Below are 17228 nucleotides of genomic sequence, written 5' to 3' on the forward strand. Positions count from 1 at the left end.
ATGATTATTTTAGTAATTATAGTTTTACCTTCCACGGCATCAGTCAGTGCCAATTTTGCAAAGTGGTAACACTGGTATATAAATGAAACGAAAGTGCTTGTGATGAGTTAAAGTGTCGATAGGTCAATTTTCTACAGAAATTAGCCAGAATCTTCAGGTATCTACAAAATATACTAAATAATTACCCTCGCATGTGAGGGTACTATGTGGTGGTGCTGTTCTTCTTCCGCTAGTTCAGGTGCTTATTCACATTTGAGAGCTTGTCTGACTACTCCCTTCCCATATTCCTATACGGCGGCCATATTTATAAGTCATGAAAGGCGTTGACGCTCATCGTAATAATTTGCGTTTTATTCTTTTTCAGGACCGATGGCTGCGATACGTAAAAAATTAGTGATTGTGGGTGATGGAGCTTGTGGTAAAACATGCCTGTTGATCGTATTTAGTAAAGATCAGTTTCCGGAAGTGTATGTGCCGACAGTATTCGAAAACTACGTTGCCGATATTGAAGTAGATGGAAAGCAAGTAGAGCTCGCTTTATGGGATACAGCCGGCCAAGAGGACTACGATCGGCTGCGGCCACTGTCATATCCGGATACTGATGTGATCTTGATGTGCTTCTCAGTGGACTCGCCAGACTCGCTTGAGAACATCCCTGAGAAGTGGACGCCAGAAGTGAAGCATTTCTGCCCCAATGTGCCTATCATCTTGGTTGGCAATAAGAAAGACCTGCGTAATGACCCGGCCACAATCAATGAGCTGCGTAAGATGAAGCAGGAGCCGGTCAAACCTCAAGAAGGCCGCGCGATGGCTGAAAAGATTAATGCTTTCGCGTATCTTGAGTGTTCAGCCAAGAGCAAGGAGGGTGTTCGCGAGGTGTTTGAAACAGCAACCCGTGCTGCATTACAAGTCAAGAAGAAGAAGAAGACGAGGTGTTCTCTGCTGTAATTGTGCTGTTGTCGCAAGAACTCTGATTATGAATTGTTCGCATACTGCCTGAAACTTAAGTTTGAAATGACTCGAACTCTGCAGCAGTCGCGGCGTCGGCCACACAGTGCTTCCTCGATACTGACCCGACGATGTCGCGCCGCGCATAGCACGCACACCCACTCAGTATTCGTGTGGCTATATTTTCACAATCGGTACTTGTATATTTTATAATAATCTATAAATAAGCGTAATAATTGCCTTAACAGAGTAGTCGAGGGGCGAGGCGGGCCCTCTTTTTGGGCTCACTACAAATTTGTGCTATACTATCATGTTATATAATCCAATAGCATTTCTTCAACTAATAGATTTTATTCCTCGACCGGTGTCGTCTCAGCGAGACTTATTGTTTAGTTTGGTATTTTGTATTTTAATTTTTCAATAAAATAGTGTATAAATTATGTAGGATGTTTATTTGACAGAGGAGCGCTAGCCCCATTCTGACAGCACTTAATATTAATTTGATTGAATACTGATTTCTGGCAGTTTATTGTAATCTATTGTTTGTGTGGAATATTAACTTGAGTATGGTCTTGCATGCTATTATTTATTAGTTTTAAACCCCTACATTTTAACAAATCTTTTCTAGACTTTTTGACTTTTATAAATTTTAATACAGCATTTATAAATCAAAGGTTTAGGATGGGGAAATATTTAAGTTAAAATTCAATTTGTCTATGTTATGTTTTATTAGTATTGTAAGTACAAAATTATCTTTGAAATATACATTAACTTCCTTTTATGATTTAAGATGTTTTGGAATTATTCCAATTACAAATTTACTAATGAACCATGCTTTCAATTTAGGAATCCCTTGTCATTTTTAGGAGCTGCAATGGGTTGAATCGCCTTTTTGGAACTGCCATAAGCTTTGTCTGTTTATGTTGACCTGCGGTTCTGTATGGTACTTTTGTTCCTTCAGAAAGACATTCTTCCTGTCCTCTGAGCTCTGGTACCCAGTCGGCATACACTAATGTATTAACTAACCTCAGCTCATCACCAGACAAAGGTGTTAAAACGTATATAACCTCATGTTGGAAATCTATTCCTCGTATAAGACCTGCAAACATAACTAGTTGAATTGTAGTGCAAACAGTGCACTATCAGATAATCCAGTTGTATATTATAGCACTTATATTGATAACACAAATATGATATTAATGATGTACTTTGTTCAAGTTACATCATCGTTGAGTCATTTTGGTGTTACTTGAAGAAAGAGCTAAAATTATAATAGTTTATGTAAATGTTCTACTGTCTTCAATTTCTATAAGTTTTGAGACAGTAAACAGACTTTGTTAAGGTTAATATTTTCTTGATATATAGTAATAAATTGAATTATATTCTTTTTACTCATTTATCATTTCAAAATTTAGATTGGTTTTATAATTTTTCAACAGAATAATATACTCCATTAATATAGTATAAATAATGTCGTTACCATGTCCATGGCACAGCAGCGGTTTATCATCCAATGTAAACACCCTTGCCTTGTGGCATTGTGTTGTTTGTTGACATAACGCTACCACTTTGCCATTGATCACTTGTGTAATACAATCGTTTTTCAACCTCACGTTTACAGCCACAGTCAAGTCTTTTAAGCTTACCCTATAACAAGATGCCAATTACTTTATTAAGTCCCATGAGCTGTAAAGCTTAGATAATTTTTACTACATGGTTTGTTACTTCTCTAAACATCCTTTGAAGTAACAAAGTTCTAGCCTTTCTGCTCTATTATCTGAATTGAAATCGAAATTTAGAAATATATACGTATATAATTAAATATTACATTATAAACAAATCCTGAAGGCAAGTGTTTAGATAGTACGTGTTTGTGACGTGACATCATTGGATGACTATGCGTCATGAATTATATAAGATATGACGAGAAACGAACTAGTTTTTGTAATTAGTAATTCAAACTTAGTCTAGTTATAGTACATAAATAAATATATATATGTTTTACATACTCTTAGGGCAAGAATCATAATCGAATCCAAAACATTGACATACGGAAGTCATACTTAGCCCTGAGTCACGGCTGAATTTTAATGTTAGTATAACAAAATTATTCCGACTGTAAAGGATATTATATTCTTGAACTTCTTGACCTTAGGGTCCACCGCTTTCTACTGGGTCGTCGGGCCAGGGCAGGGTCAGTATTTTAATGATAATTTAAGTACCTAATTGATACGTAGTTTGCATGTGTATACAAAAAAACTAAATTTAAGTCTTGTATTATTGTTGCTCTTATGAAGGTGTTATTTTTAAACGGGCGCGTCTTCGCGAGAAACGTCACTCGCGTTAATTTCCCGTGCACATCATTGTAACACGTGTGGTATATGACCATTATTACGTTGCAAAGTTATTTCTAACTAGGATATTACCTAAGATATTTAGGTTAAGATATTTATTTTCATTGAAATCAAAAGATATCAATGAAAATTTTGATAGAAATAATATTTTTGTAATATATATAGGGTTATGTGTAAGTAATTACGTTTGAGAAAGATATAATAATGACAAATTAATAAAAATACGTTCTCATCATTGCCTAATGCCTAATTATAGAACGAAAATGATTAAAAATACGACTGAAAGGGTTATCGGGAGTCTATGTAAAAAGATTGACTTGAATTGAACTTTTAAGACATGATTTTTGCTTTTTCGTTGTCAATTGTCTGTCCTTCATAGCCTACCCTGCCTCAATAAATGGACTATTAAAAACGAAAAGAATTTTTAAATTCGATAAAATAGATTTTGAGATTACCACATCTAACCAAATTATCTCTTAGGTTTTATAATTATTTTTCATAAATCTAATGTCGATGAAACAAAGAGTAGTTGGTAAGAATTTCTATTATAAAATAATCTCGTCAGAAATTCAATTTTCATACACTGCAAGAGAAGTTGGATGAACTTAAGCAAATTATTTTATTAAACTTACTCATATGGCGTAATTCCAAACAAACACAACTTTTCATGATCAAGGTCAGCAGCCAAATCACCAATATAAGCTAAGAAACTTAAATATCTCTCATCTCGTGGTATGAGTGAAGATTTATTTGGTCCCAATATTTCCACCTCTGGTGCCATAATTAGAGAATATTCAGAAATATCACTTTTTACATTTGAAAAAATCTTATCATATTTATATTTTTGTAACAAATCTTTAACATTTGCCGCAGTAAGCCTAGTGTCAAAGCACTTCTTTGTATTTCTTGAGTCATATTGCAAAACAAAGTCTGGTTGGGTAAGTGTTATTATGAGGGCCATAAACTTTAAGCCTACAGCATTAGTCATTCCCATAGTATTAATTACCCAGGGAATCATACTAAAGTTATCTCTGCTGTATGAGATGACACTTTTTACTGCATTAACATATCGCTGTATATTATCCATAGTGCTTATTATTCCAATGTTAAGGCACCTGTAATTGTCAAAGCAAAATTAAGTTTTGTTTAAACTGGCAAACAACAATATAGGTCTCCACTTCCATGTTTTTTTATTTATTGTAATTTAATAGACAGGTGATCAGCCTTCCGCGTCTCACATATAGCAGATGTATAGGTTTCCTTCATACATTCCTTTCATTAGTGTGCCTTTTAAAATAAATACACCATTCAAGCAAGTGAAAATTGTATACATTAATAAAATCCATTAGTTCATTACCAAAATACACAACCTTATGATTGGGATGCATGCTCAAAACACTACACTGACACTCCAGCTTACTGCATTGCATATATTTTAAATAAAAAAATACAAACATGTTAGGTTTCTTAAGATGTGTAAAACTTGGCCCAAATATAGGTTTATCTACAACAGTTGCAGATACATTGCCAGCAACAGTGAATTCACTTTGCCCAGGATCCAAATCAATAACAAGCACAGGGCCCTGCTGAAGTAGTCTGTTTACATAATATCTCATAAAAGTGGATTTACCACTGCCTTTTCCTCCACATGCAATTGCTATTGTTGAAGCTGGAAGGTATACATTTTTTATATTAACAATATCAGCCAGGAGTGACATTATAATTATTCTACTTACATTCATTATGAGGCAGTACTGTTTCCCAAAGCGGATTTTCTTGGAAGAACTTTTGTGGCCTTGTCGAATATAAAGTACAACCTAAGATTGTAGATGCTTTATCCAACAGTTTCCCTTTATTGTTATTAATTTTAAACAAATTAGTGTTAGGAAAGTTCTGAGCCACAAAATTCATTTTTGGACATTCCATAGGTTTCAGAAATATAATGCCATCATATTTACCAACATTGACAACTATTTCCTCAATGTCCTGAAATGTAATTCCAGTTTCCTGTAGTTTACTGAATAAATATTTGTAATCATTATTATTTTCAACAGTTTTGAAACACTGTGCATATGTGTAGAATGGTGCTATAATTGGGCATTCAGTATCTGTAAGTTTATGACCAAATACTTCTATAGATCCTCCTAGAGCTTTAACTATTACTTTACCATGAATATAGAGCTCAGCAGGGTGTCTTAATACAATAACACAGTTTTTCTTTCCAAAATATATTTTATACTTGACATTGATTTGCTCATAGTTTATTGAATCATCCAGTGGCATGCAAGTCTCTATAGATTCTGTTATTGTCTCCTTCAAATCTTTTTCCAGCATAGTTAGACTATTTGTATCAGTTTCATCCAGATCTAAAACACTGAGATCATTATCTACTTCTGGGATCAGGCTGCTTACTTCATCTATGTTTCTAATATTTATATCAGCACTAAAATTTTCAACTGGAAAGGTGGAGTCTGTCGAAAACAATAGACTCTGATTGTCCAATGGAAGATTTCTAATTGTTGAATGTTTATAATCTCCTAGTATATGATCAAAACTTTCTTCTTGTAAGTCTATAGCTGTTATAGATACAAAAGGTGAATGGACCACCTCTGCAGCTAGCAAATCTACATTATCAGAAACTTTGGCATCATTTTTAAGTAAGTACTTTGGATTTACATTCTTTTCTTTATTACAAATTTTCTTACTTCTTGATTTCTTTTCATGTTTGATTTTTTTGTTTCCAATTGATAATAGTTCAATATCATTAAGTTTTCTTTTATCATGCTTTATTTGGTTTTCTACTTCTTGCTGTTTGTGTGATTTTAATTTTTCATGTATCTGTAAGGCTAACTCACCATTTGCATCAAATTCAGATAAATTGGATTCACTCAATGAATCAATAGAACTGATTATGCTTTCTTCTGGTAATAAAGGTGAATTAAGATTAAAATTGGTTAAAGACGAATCATCTTCATCGCATTCACTAAGTGAGTCACTGCATGTGGGAATAGTTTCGTCAGTGGTGGCAAAGCTAACTGATGTAACTGTGTCATTTAAACTTTCACCTGCAGTTGTATTCTCGCTGCTGGTACTATTATCAAGACTAGATTCAGTTATTGCATTCATATTTGATATTGACATACTCTGATCTAGTTCTGAATCACTACTTCGCTTATAAATTTCCTCGTCGCTGGATGCAGTTAGGTTTAAATCAGAAAACCCACTTACTGAAGAGGATTCATTTAAATCTACCTTTAACTTCTCTGCTTCTTTAATAAGTTCATTATCACTAGTTTTATAACCATGCAGCATCAATTTTAACTGTTTTTTTGTGGCTACCTGTTCCTTGTTAAGTTTTGTTTCTTTGATTTTAAGAACATGTGCCCGTTCAAACAAGTCCATTATTTAAATTATATTGTGTAAAATGTTCAAGAATATTTTCTAATTTCCCGGGACTGGAAAGTAAAAAATCCTTCGTCGTATAGTATTTTATTCTTGTCATAAAGTTATGGTTACATTTTAATAGTCTCTGGGTCGTATTGTAGTCACTACTCATATCACAATCTCATCTTGGGGATTGTCAAAATTCAAATCAGTGTTGCCATATGGACTCGGCGACGTACCCCTAGATTAATTTGATTTCCCCCCTGGCAGCAGCCACCACCACGGAGAATCCCAAGATCATCGAGGACCGCCTCCCGGGCAGGCTAATGAAGCTCATCGCAGAAAAAAGAACCCTCCGTCGTCAATGGCAGGCGTCTCGCTGCCCACGCCAAAAAGCGGATCTAAACCGCCTAGCGTTGAAGGTACGTCGGGCTCTCGAGGACCACGCCAAAACCAGCTGGGAGACCACCGTAGATGACGGCTAGGCTATGCCGTAGCCTCAATGGACAGCGGGACCCCGTCAGACCATTAAAACATCACGATGTAAGCTACATTTATAGTGCAAGCACCCGTGCAGAACTGTTCGCGGACCATCTGCAAACCCAGTTCCAACCCAACCCAGCGAAGGACCCAGTGAGAGCCCGTCGCTTAGAGACCGCGGCCGAAGACCTCATGCGGCAACGAATCCCTGCGGAGGAGGACCCTATTTACATCTCGCCTAGTGCGGTGTTTAGGGCTGCGCGCTCTTTGAAGGCGCGCAAAGCCCCAGGACCCGACGGCATCCCAAACCTAGCCCTGCGACACCTCTCCAAAAGGATGCTTGCCTCGTTGGCACGCCTATATACCGCCATCGCCCGCCACACGCACTTCCCCGAATCCTGGAAGGTAGCGAAGGTTATCCTCCTCCCGAAACAGGGTAAGAACATCCTGCTCCCAAGCAGCTACAGGCCCATCTCCCTGCTGTCGACGCAGTGCAAGCTGTTTGAGGGACTCATGCTGCCACACATACATAAGCACTTCACGCCGCGCCCTGAGCAATTCGGCTTCCGAGCGGAGCACTCGACTACACTCCAACTCACGAAGGTACTGCACGACTTTACCACAGCCATAAACAAAAAATGTGCAGTAACGGCCGTGTTCCTAGACATGGAAAAGGCCTTCGACAGAGTCTGGCACGCCGGGCTACTAGAAAAAGTGAAGACTCTGGAACTACCACGGAGGCTTAGAGCCCTGATATGCTCCTATCTCCGAAGCCGATCGTTCTTCGTCTCGGTCGAAGACGCCCGCTCCTCACAACGCCCCATCGCAGCAGGAGTACCCCAAGGCAGTTGCCTAGCGCCGACACTCTACTCAATCTACACCGACGACATCCCCGCCACGGGAGGGGCGTCGGTCGCCCTGTACGCAGACGACACCGCATATTACGGCAGCTCCCTTCACAGGCGACACGCCACGACAAAGGTACAGAGGGCGCTGGATGCTCTCCCTCAGTGGTTGGACGACTGGAGGCTGGCCGTCAACGCAAATAAGACCCAGGCGATCAGCTTCCCGCCACCACCACCTCTTCAGCTGCTTGGAGTCGAGATCCCATGGTCCACGGAGGCTAAATACCTAGGCATAACGCTAGACAGAGGCCTGCGATTCAACGCGCACATCAACAAATCAACCGGGCGCGCAAAGGCCGCGGCCGCCCGCCTACGCCCTCTGTTCAGCTCTACAATGCCAACCCAGAGGAAAGTGGCCCTCTACAAATCCTACGTACGCCCGCACCTAACGTACGCGTCTCCGGCCTGGTACGCACTCACCTCGGACACCCAGAAGAAGCGCCTACACGCCGTGCAAAACAAAACGCTGCGACGAATTGTCAACGCCCCGTGGTGCGTGCGTAACACCACCATCGCCAGAGACCTTCGCATAGAGGATTTGCACACACACATACAACGCCTGTCCAGGGGCATGTTCGACAGAGCGGACCACTCCCGAGTGACGCACCTAGCCGACATCGCTCCACACCATACCCGTCCACCCGACCATAAGCGCCGTTTCCCGCGGGAAATCTTCAGCGCGGTAGCGCAGGCGACCAACACCCAAACCAGCGCCCATCACATCCTACCGGTTGTTTAAAAAAAAAATAATAATAATATAAAAGCAACCGGTTCAACCTGGGCCCCGCTCAACCCCGACACCACCTCATCTTAGTGAGGTGCGAAAAAAATTAAACCCCGCGAAAGGAGGCAACTCCCACGCGGCACCCCGTGCAAACTACGACGCGGGATTGATATCCAATAGTAATTTCCCCCCTGGAACCTCCCACCAAGCGGATGGTGGGATGGGCCATGGCGCGATTTTTGGGCAATGAAAGGCATTACTCAAAATGTATTGACAGGTTCAAGTTTTATTCGTTTAATCAAAAACCGTTAGCATTTTGTACGGTTAACCACACGCATCCTATTCTTACGAAGTGTTCATACTTCAATTTAGTTACAAAATCAGGAACGTGATATACAATAGAAAAAAAAATGTATTTGGCGTGTGTTTGAAATTTCCCCCTATCTCGGTTGACAAACTAAATCTAGGGGGAAATCCCCTGATCTGGCAACACTGATTCAAATAATTTATGTCCAAATCAAAATATTTTTTTGATACGTGGTGGCTCTGCTAAAGTAGAATGAGGTTATTGCCATAGCCCGTAGGAGGTTCTAGATTCTAGAATATAGTTATGTCCCAGTTACAGAATATATTTCATCATCTATGGACAAAAGATTAGACCTAAATTGCCAATAAAAATACAAATTAATTAGTATTTTGTCGTGAGATCAATTTTTTAATTTGGTAGTGTTCCCATAAGGTTCTCAAGTAAATTTCATGCTGCTACAGCATCTACACACTGTCAAATTAACGCGGATGAAGACGCAGGCTGAAACTAATATAATCCATAAAATATTGTTTTATTCTTATGTAGTGACAAATGAAAGACAATATAGATGTTTGATTTTATTTATATTATGTATTGTAACCACTGTTGATTCCAAGAGATAAATATACATTCCATGATTGTATTCACTTTTAATACAGTCTGTACGAATGATGCACTACAAATCACTGAGGCAGTGAATCTTAAAAGACTTAAGATAAGCTAGTTAGAACACTTTATTGCGCTTGGAAAGTAGCCAGGAAGTCGGTAACAATCTTCTTAAGTGACGCGTCGGACTCTGGTGTGATTTGTCCATCCTTGGCAATGGTGCTCAAGAGACCTTGGTGGCTGGTCTTGATATGTTCTGTGAAAGCCTTTTCAAAAGCTGTGATCTTAGTTGGGTCAAGTTTGTCGAGATGACCACGGACACCACAGTAGATGATAGCAACCTAAGAGTGGCAACAAAAACAGTTGTGATAATAAAATAATGCAATTTTTTTTTAAATATGATGTTTTAAATTATATACCTGTTCTTCAATAGCCATTGGAACATACTGTCCCTGTTTGAGCAGCTCAGTAAGACGCATGCCTCTGTTCAGCAATTGCTGGGTAGCAGCATCCAAGTCAGAACCAAACTGCGCGAATGCAGCGACTTCACGGTATTGGGCCAACTCCAGCTTCATGGAACCAGCCACCTGTAAACAACGCCGATGGGCGGGTGAGTTGCCAGCATTTTAGAAAATGGTAAAATGACGTACTTAAAAATCACGAATGATTTATACAACTTTCGAAATAAGTTATAAATTAACCTGCTTCATAGCCTTGGTCTGGGCAGCAGATCCTACACGGGATACAGACAAACCGACGTTGATGGCGGGCCGGATACCCTTGTAGAATAGCTCAGTCTCCAAGAAGATTTGTCCATCTGTGATAGAGATCACGTTGGTCGGAATGTAAGCGGACACGTCACCGGCCTGGGTCTCAATAACCGGCAAAGCAGTAAGAGAACCACCGCCCATCTTGTCGGACCTAAAACATTTTTTCATAAAAATTAACGAGTTGGAGACGGAATAAAAAATAATAAAACGTGTTGGTTTTTTATTTACTTACATCTTAGCGGCACGTTCGAGCAGACGGGAGTGAAGGTAAAACACATCACCAGGATAGGCCTCACGACCCGGGGGACGACGCAGCAACAGCGACATCTACATGCACAAATTCATTTAAAAAAAAAACAGTTGATTCATATTGTATTCTCCACAAAAATTATGAGCCATTTGAACTTAATATTGAATAGTTTAGAAGATATAGTGTAGTTTACCTGACGATAGGCAACAGCCTGCTTGGACAGATCGTCATAGATGATCAATGCGTGTTTGCCATTGTCACGGAAGAACTCCCCCATGGCACATCCAGAGTAGGGCGCCAAGTACTGCAGAGGAGCAGCATCAGATGCGGTAGCAGACACGATAATTGTATAGTTGATGGCACCTAACCAATAATTATAATCATTTAATAACAAATTTCAAACAAAGTACTTCTGAACCAATTCGACTTAGGGTCCTACAAGACTGTACCAATTTTAAATTTTAAGATATCACTTAACATCAAGTGCGCCTCCAGCCCATTAAGGCTAAAAAGATTTTTTTTATTGTTATGATTATTAACAATCAATTGTCAATAATATAAGAAGTTAATTTTATTTTACCGGCATCAGTCAATCTCTTCAGAATCTGGGCGACAGTTGACCTCTTCTGTCCAATAGCAACATAGATACAGTACAGCTTTTTCTTCTCATCTTCCCCTTTGTTGAAACGTTGCTGGTTGATGATGGTGTCAATGGCCAGAGCAGTCTTGCCAGTCTGACGGTCACCAATGATCAACTCACGCTGACCACGCCCAATCGGTACAAGAGAGTCAACAGCTTTAATACCTGAAATTTTAAAATTAATGTAAAATATAACATTTATCAAATCAAAAATTTAATGTAAAATAATTACACAACTTACCAGTTTGCATGGGTTCGCGTACAGACACACGTGGGATGATACCAGGAGCCTTGATACCTACACGCATACGGGTCTTGGTATCAATAGGGCCTTTGCCGTCAATGGGATTACCCAAGGCGTCTACAACACGTCCCAAAATCTGTTCTCCAACAGGCACATCTACAATAGCACCGGTACGCTTCACAATATCACCTTCCTTGATGAGCTTGTCATTACCGAATACCACCACACCCACATTGTCAGCTTCCAAGTTGAGAGCCATACCCTACAGGTAATTATAACACAAATTTATAAACATACATTTATTGTTTCATCTTTTTTTTTATTAAATTATGCAGTAGTGCCGTTAATAATTACTAAATAAATAGTGCTTATTAAATTTTATTTTTTGATATTTTTGTGCACAATAAGATTAGTACCCATGCACCTCAATCAACCCATGTGAAAATCACCACTCTTTATCTTTATACCCACAAATTTTTGATGTAGTGAATACAAAAATAAGTTTACAGACAAGTTTATAGAACTGCTTTCTTGTTACATTCATTCTAATCAAGAAATGTAATTGAAAAATTTATACATTTGGAGATAATTTTATATTAATAACACAAACCTTGAGACCAGAGGAGAATTCCACCATCTCCTCAGCTTGGATGTTCTTAAGTCCATAGACACGAGCAATACCATCACCAATACTCAACACACGACCAGTCTCTTCTAAATCGGCCTGAAACATTATAGCAAAATTGTAAGTGAGTAAATCCCACGCTCAATTATTTATAAAATTATATTTTATAACCTCAAATTTAGCATTGATCGAAAACAGCTGATAATAGATGTTGACAGTTTATGTAACACAAACCTTGGGTGCGGCACCGAGGATTCTCTCCTCCAGGATGGTGGAGATTTCGGCACCTCGGGTAGGAGCGGAGACATGGAGCTTGCGAGATGCCACCGCTGCCGCAGGAGCAGCTACTTTCGATATCTGAATAACATTTTCCAAAAATTAACGTACAGTTAAAACACTTTAAACGTACTCAACGGATATCCCCTTTCACTAATGATAATTAACATCTTATTGGAAGACCCTAGCAAAATGGACATGGTATCTGACAACCAGCCGATCGACCTCTATTACATAACATCACTTTTGAAAACCGCTAATTTAGATATATTACATAGAAAAAATGCATTTTAGATTAATTTTTACTTACATAATTATCATTAAGTAACCTATTTCCATTAATATTGCAGAAATACTTAAGATATACCAAAAGAAAAACGACATTCCGGACGGTTTGGTTATCCAAGTATTTTAGCAACCGATAAACATAATGGGGCAATAGTTACCTTTGTAGCGGCATTGGGCAAGCGCCTGGCCACCGAAGAGGCCACACGAGCGGAGAAGAGCGACATTTTACACTATTTCTTATTAATTTTATAATAAATTAGACAACTCCGATGTTCTCCGCTCGGAACTCGTCGCGATATTACCGGAAATGACAGAATTGATAATTGTCTATTGCGAACTACACTTAAAATAGGTTTCGTTCAAAAACGTGTAATTTCCTGTTTTTGCTGTTTATGAATCTTTTTATAAACAATTAAAAAAACATTAATTGACTTAGCACCAAGGAAAACTGGATTTAAAATAATATAATATTATATATACGTTTGTCTCAAACAAGGAAGATGAAATTTCTCTATGCTTATGTTACTTGACAGCATAAATCCTGTTATATATTTTGACAGTTTTATTTTTGAATAGCCAATAAATTACTGTGAAAGTGTATTGTGATATTGCGTTTAAAAGTTAAACAATTGAAATTAATGTTTAAGTATTTTATTTGGTGTAATGGCTACATTCGAAAAATTGTCTGAAATTAAATATATTCAAGATGATACCGATAATCTTGTTTGTACTCTAGAAAATGCACAAAATATTAACAAACATACAGTCTGTATTTCTTTAAAGTTTGTTTTGCCAGGTATGACAGTCTATTCCAGTGGTTTTCATATTTTAGGAATATATATTGCGGGTTCAGAAGGGACCTAGCAAGGGGAACAAATGGACAGTGTCTCGTAGATACAGAGATTTTGCATCCTTGCATTTAAGTATTCAACAGGCTTACATTGACCTTCCATTACCCCCAAAGAAGTTAATAGGAAACATGCAACCTTCTTTTATAGCAGAGAGACAAGTAGCCTTACAGGTTAGTGACATACAATATTGTTGTTGTACCACTCTAAATTTAAAAAAAAATCACCATGAAGAAGTTTTTAACAGTATTTTACTGCCTTAGTCAGTTATTTACTTAAGCAAAATATTTTGTAGTTGTAGTAGAAATAGGAAGAATTTATAATCCCAGATTGTATTCTACCATTGTTAGAAATTACAAAGATGTAATATCTCTTTTTGTTTCTGTGTCTTGAACTATATGTTATGTTGTCTGACTCAATAAATAAATACATCTTTAAGGATATAGTTATTAAATGTACCACTCATTATATGGATGACTGTGTATATATGGTTTTATGAGTGAAACTTGTTATTAATATACTACTTACTCTTCTTAATTTGTGTTATTTTTACATTGCAGCAATATGTAAATGAAATTTTAAAATACCAAATATTAGCATTATCATTACCAGTAAGGAGATTTTTGGACCCTTGTAGTTATCCTCTACATTTAGCTGGTGAGTATCATCATTAATAACATAATAATGATATTTCTATCAATCCTAATGAGCTTTTAAGTGTTGAAACTGAGTCCACAAACCAACACATATAAGAATGATATTTTGTAATGATTGCAACAAAAACAAATTTATTACAGAAGAAGCACTTCAAACAGTATCCATAGCACTAAGGGGAGATGGTCAATATGAACTTAAGGGTCCACTGCAAAACATCAACTGGAGAATAAGGAAACATTATTTTCATGTATGCTGTTTTTATAAATGTTTTAATTCTTACTAAATATGTAAAATGTTTTAAAATCTACGGTAATGTGTATTTAAAACAGTTGTTATTTTAGGTATCTTCTTAAAGAACCCAGCCATAGAAAACAATGAAGAATTTCTGCATGTATTTATTTAAATCAATATAATTATATCAAAGAGTATTTTAGTGAACTATAAAAAACGTATACAATATGTTATTATGATTCAATGACAATTGAATGAAATCAAAAACAAATGAAAATAATATTGTATCAGCATTCTTTCTTCTACTTTGCCCTACTATATTATTATTTTTTTAATCCAGGTTGTTGACTCAAAAAGGACAAATTGTTTACTTGCTTGGCAGAGTTATGGACCAGATAAGCATTTATATAATAAAGATTTACAAATCGCTCTCAAGAGCATGCAAAGTTTATCAGTATGTATAAATGTTTTGTTAAATACATTTAGAGGTATAATATTACTTGTAAATCAAATAGGTTAATAAAAAAGCTAATTGATAAAGAAAATATTTTAATTTAAGATTGGTCATGATTGAGCACTAGCATAAAGCCCTTATCTTTCCAGCATCCATTCATTGGTGAAATTTTAACATTTCATATTTTGGAGAGTGGAGCGTTTGTAGTGAGACAATTACATGAGCAGGGAACTATGAGAGATCTGTTGTATGGAACTGAATATGATAAAAGTTATTTAGCAAAATATGGAAATCCCAAAGTAAGGAAACCGTTTACAACCCGTCAAATTGCACACTACGGATATCAAATATTGCAGGCTCTAAAGTTTTTACACGATAAAGGATTACCACATGGTATATAATTTTACTTTATCGTCTTTATTTCGTAGGAGAATGAGGTAAGAAATTTGCAATGTCACATAGAAACCTCCATTGAAGAATAGTAAATATTTTAGGCCACCTCCACCCTGGTAACATAGTGATAGAGAACCAAAGAGCGCGACTTACGGACACAGAAAATATTCTGTTTGGCGTTGCGAGCGTTCACAGACCGTATTTACGAGAACTGAGACGGGCATCGTCGGAAGCTGTAGACGTATACGGATTTGGACGTACGCTCTATGAAATGGTGTATGCCGAAGCCCTGGACGGCTGTTACTGTGATAAATTTGACTCGAATGCATCTCAGTTTGACGATTTAGGTCAGTCATCATCCCCACTTTGTGGACTTTAGAACGCTATCGGTTATCGAGTCGAGTGTTAAGTACGGTTCTCATTCAAATCGGAAATTAAGAGAAATCTGAATTATTCAATTTTATATTGGCTTTAGAATCTATTCTGCACCTCACCCTCTCGAGTTCGTCGTGGAAACGAGGCGGGGCGACGCTGGACGAGCTGTTGCAGCATCCGTTCTTCGTTCGCGCTCTCAACGGGTTCGTCGAGCGAGACGTCAAAGGCCATCTGAAGTTCCCTCTCACGCTCAAAGAGCAAATCAAGGAGGCCGCGCTTTGTGTAGAGTCGAGGTTGAAGACCGATCAAAAGTTGGTAAGCCCGGTCATTTCATAGCTTTTAATTGCATTAAAAACGAACTCGCGCATTACTGAGAATAATTTTATCTATTTTAAACTCGGTGCAGTAAGCCAATTACTTTAAGCGCGCCGAGCTCATTGTTATTCTACATAATTTCACGTGACGCGTGACAATGAGGAGTTTTTAATTATTCTAACAGTTGAGGACCGCACGTCGCGAAGTAAGGATACAGGAAATACTGGGCTCAGACGAGGAGATGAAGAAGCAGCGACGAAAAGCGGTGAGATTAATGATGATACGCGGACGACGTACGCACAATACACACTTTCTATATAAAACTGTTAAATATTCACAGAAGAAAAGGGACAGCATGTGGAAGTCGATGTCTTCTCTGGCGGAGACCGTGCGATCTCAGTCCGCCAGCACGACGTCTTCGCCTACGCCGCCCGCCACCGCCTACTGTTCGAGTGACTATTATTATTATTACTTTTAATATACATATTTAGATTTGATTCTTCGCCATTTCTTCTACTCGTCCCATTCTATACAGACCTAATAATCCTAAGGTTTTGTCACTTGTGGCTTTGTTTTTTGTTATCGATCTGTTTAACCAAAAGTTAGATCTGTAGAAACGAGACCTGGAGCCGTGATTAGGGACGTTTTGTTTCAGCGACAGGTGACTCGAGTGGCGCCTCACCTCCCGCGGCCGGCGAAGGGCGTGGCGCATTGCTTCAAGCGATTTGCTCCTTCAACAAAAAATCGCTCGCTAGAGTCGGTTCGCGGTAATTCTGTAAGCGTATTTATATGTCATTCTTTACGTAACTTAATGTATTTTTTTAAATTTGGCAGCAAATGTCGAAATACGAAATTACAGCTTTTTGTAAAATTTTAGACAAAGCCAGATTTACGAGGAGGTGATACTTCCCTTTTACGTCGTAAATTATGATTTGAACATACTGTTTAGACATTTTAAGGAACGATTTGTGTATATTTATTTATATCTTACCGGATAAGCCTTCTCGCACACGCCGTTGTAATGTACATTTGTGTGCGGAATACTTTCAAGCTAGTGATAACGATGACTGGTCATTTATAGATTTAGTTGAATGTTATCAATTTATTTAAGTTAAGGATCATTTATAATGTATTTATTAGCTTTAATTAAATTA

General features: G+C 37.9%; 4 protein-coding genes across 9 annotated transcripts; 2 read left to right on the plus strand and 2 right to left on the minus strand.

Annotated features, from left to right (window-relative positions):
• The first annotated feature begins 32 nt into the window (after positions 1 to 32).
• Positions 33 to 1388, plus strand: LOC123712702 (ras-like GTP-binding protein Rho1). 2 transcript variants are annotated; one of them, XM_045665913.1, is made up of 2 exons: positions 33 to 157; positions 365 to 1388. In XM_045665913.1, exon 2 carries the CDS (start codon positions 370 to 372, stop codon positions 946 to 948), a length of 579 nt encoding a protein of 192 aa, XP_045521869.1. In that variant the 5' UTR covers positions 33 to 157; positions 365 to 369; the 3' UTR covers positions 949 to 1388. The 2 variants fall into 2 exon arrangements, with proteins under 2 accessions (XP_045521869.1, XP_045521868.1); XM_045665912.1 differs by having other exon boundaries at positions 62 to 238.
• A 269-nt stretch (positions 1389 to 1657) lies between these two features.
• On the minus strand, positions 1658 to 6857 carry LOC123712701 (polynucleotide 5'-hydroxyl-kinase NOL9). The gene is made up of 5 exons (XM_045665911.1): positions 5039 to 6857; positions 4758 to 4971; positions 3935 to 4417; positions 2429 to 2595; positions 1658 to 2047 (listed from the first exon to the last, which is right to left on the minus strand). The coding sequence occupies exons 1-5, from the start codon at positions 6702 to 6704 to the stop codon at positions 1791 to 1793; spliced, it is 2787 nt and encodes a 928-aa protein (XP_045521867.1). The 5' UTR covers positions 6705 to 6857; the 3' UTR covers positions 1658 to 1790.
• A 2810-nt stretch (positions 6858 to 9667) lies between these two features.
• On the minus strand, positions 9668 to 13120 carry LOC123712690 (ATP synthase subunit alpha, mitochondrial). Its single transcript, XM_045665891.1, has 10 exons — positions 12960 to 13120; positions 12472 to 12594; positions 12223 to 12336; positions 11610 to 11874; positions 11309 to 11533; positions 10922 to 11091; positions 10711 to 10805; positions 10410 to 10629; positions 10128 to 10295; positions 9668 to 10049 (listed from the first exon to the last, which is right to left on the minus strand). Exons 1-10 carry the CDS (start codon positions 13023 to 13025, stop codon positions 9837 to 9839), a joined length of 1659 nt encoding a protein of 552 aa, XP_045521847.1. The 5' UTR covers positions 13026 to 13120; the 3' UTR covers positions 9668 to 9836.
• A 237-nt stretch (positions 13121 to 13357) lies between these two features.
• On the plus strand, positions 13358 to 17204 carry LOC123712691 (PX domain-containing protein kinase-like protein). 5 transcript variants are annotated; one of them, XM_045665896.1, is made up of 11 exons: positions 13358 to 13566; positions 13634 to 13822; positions 14210 to 14306; positions 14447 to 14553; positions 14878 to 14991; positions 15141 to 15384; positions 15486 to 15731; positions 15860 to 16074; positions 16259 to 16339; positions 16415 to 16526; positions 16736 to 17204. In XM_045665896.1, exons 1-11 carry the CDS (start codon positions 13465 to 13467, stop codon positions 16843 to 16845), a joined length of 1617 nt encoding a protein of 538 aa, XP_045521852.1. In that variant the 5' UTR covers positions 13358 to 13464; the 3' UTR covers positions 16846 to 17204. The 5 variants fall into 5 exon arrangements, with proteins under 5 accessions (XP_045521852.1, XP_045521851.1, XP_045521850.1 ...); XM_045665895.1 differs by having other exon boundaries at positions 16415 to 16520; positions 16730 to 17204; XM_045665894.1 differs by having other exon boundaries at positions 13359 to 13566; positions 16418 to 16526; positions 16730 to 17203.
• The last annotated feature ends 24 nt before the right edge of the window (positions 17205 to 17228 follow it).

The sequence above is a fragment of the Pieris brassicae genome, chromosome 8 (genome assembly GCF_905147105.1).
Source record: "Pieris brassicae chromosome 8, ilPieBrab1.1, whole genome shotgun sequence".
NCBI classification, from domain to species: Eukaryota; Metazoa; Arthropoda; class Insecta; order Lepidoptera; family Pieridae; genus Pieris; species Pieris brassicae.

Coding starts and splice junctions, on each gene's coding strand:
- LOC123712690 (XM_045665891.1), bottom strand. CDS start 13,025: ATGTCGCTCTTCTCCGCTCGTGTGGCCTCTTCGGTGGCCAGGCGCTTG. Junction 11,875..12,222: donor AATTCTCCTCTGGTCTCAAG/GTTTGTGTTATT, acceptor AATTACCTGTAG/GGTATGGCTCTCAACTTGGA. Junction 10,806..10,921: donor AGGCTGTTGCCTATCGTCAG/GTAAACTACACT, acceptor TTGTGCATGTAG/ATGTCGCTGTTGCTGCGTCG.
- LOC123712691 (XM_045665893.1), top strand. CDS start 13,465: ATGGCTACATTCGAAAAATTGTCTGAAATTAAATATATTCAAGATGAT. Junction 13,567..13,633: donor AAAATATTAACAAACATACA/GTCTGTATTTCT, acceptor TTCATATTTTAG/GAATATATATTGCGGGTTCA. Junction 13,823..14,209: donor AGAGACAAGTAGCCTTACAG/GTTAGTGACATA, acceptor TTTACATTGCAG/CAATATGTAAATGAAATTTT.
- LOC123712702 (XM_045665912.1), top strand. CDS start 205: ATGTGGTGGTGCTGTTCTTCTTCCGCTAGTTCAG. Junction 239..364: donor TTCTTCTTCCGCTAGTTCAG/GTGCTTATTCAC, acceptor ATTCTTTTTCAG/GACCGATGGCTGCGATACGT.
- LOC123712701 (XM_045665911.1), bottom strand. CDS start 6,704: ATGGACTTGTTTGAACGGGCACATGTTCTTAAAATCAAAGAAACAAAA. Junction 4,972..5,038: donor AGTACTGCCTCATAATGAAT/GTAAGTAGAATA, acceptor TATACCTTCCAG/CTTCAACAATAGCAATTGCA. Junction 2,048..2,428: donor GCTGCTGTGCCATGGACATG/GTAACGACATTA, acceptor TTATGTTTGCAG/GTCTTATACGAGGAATAGAT.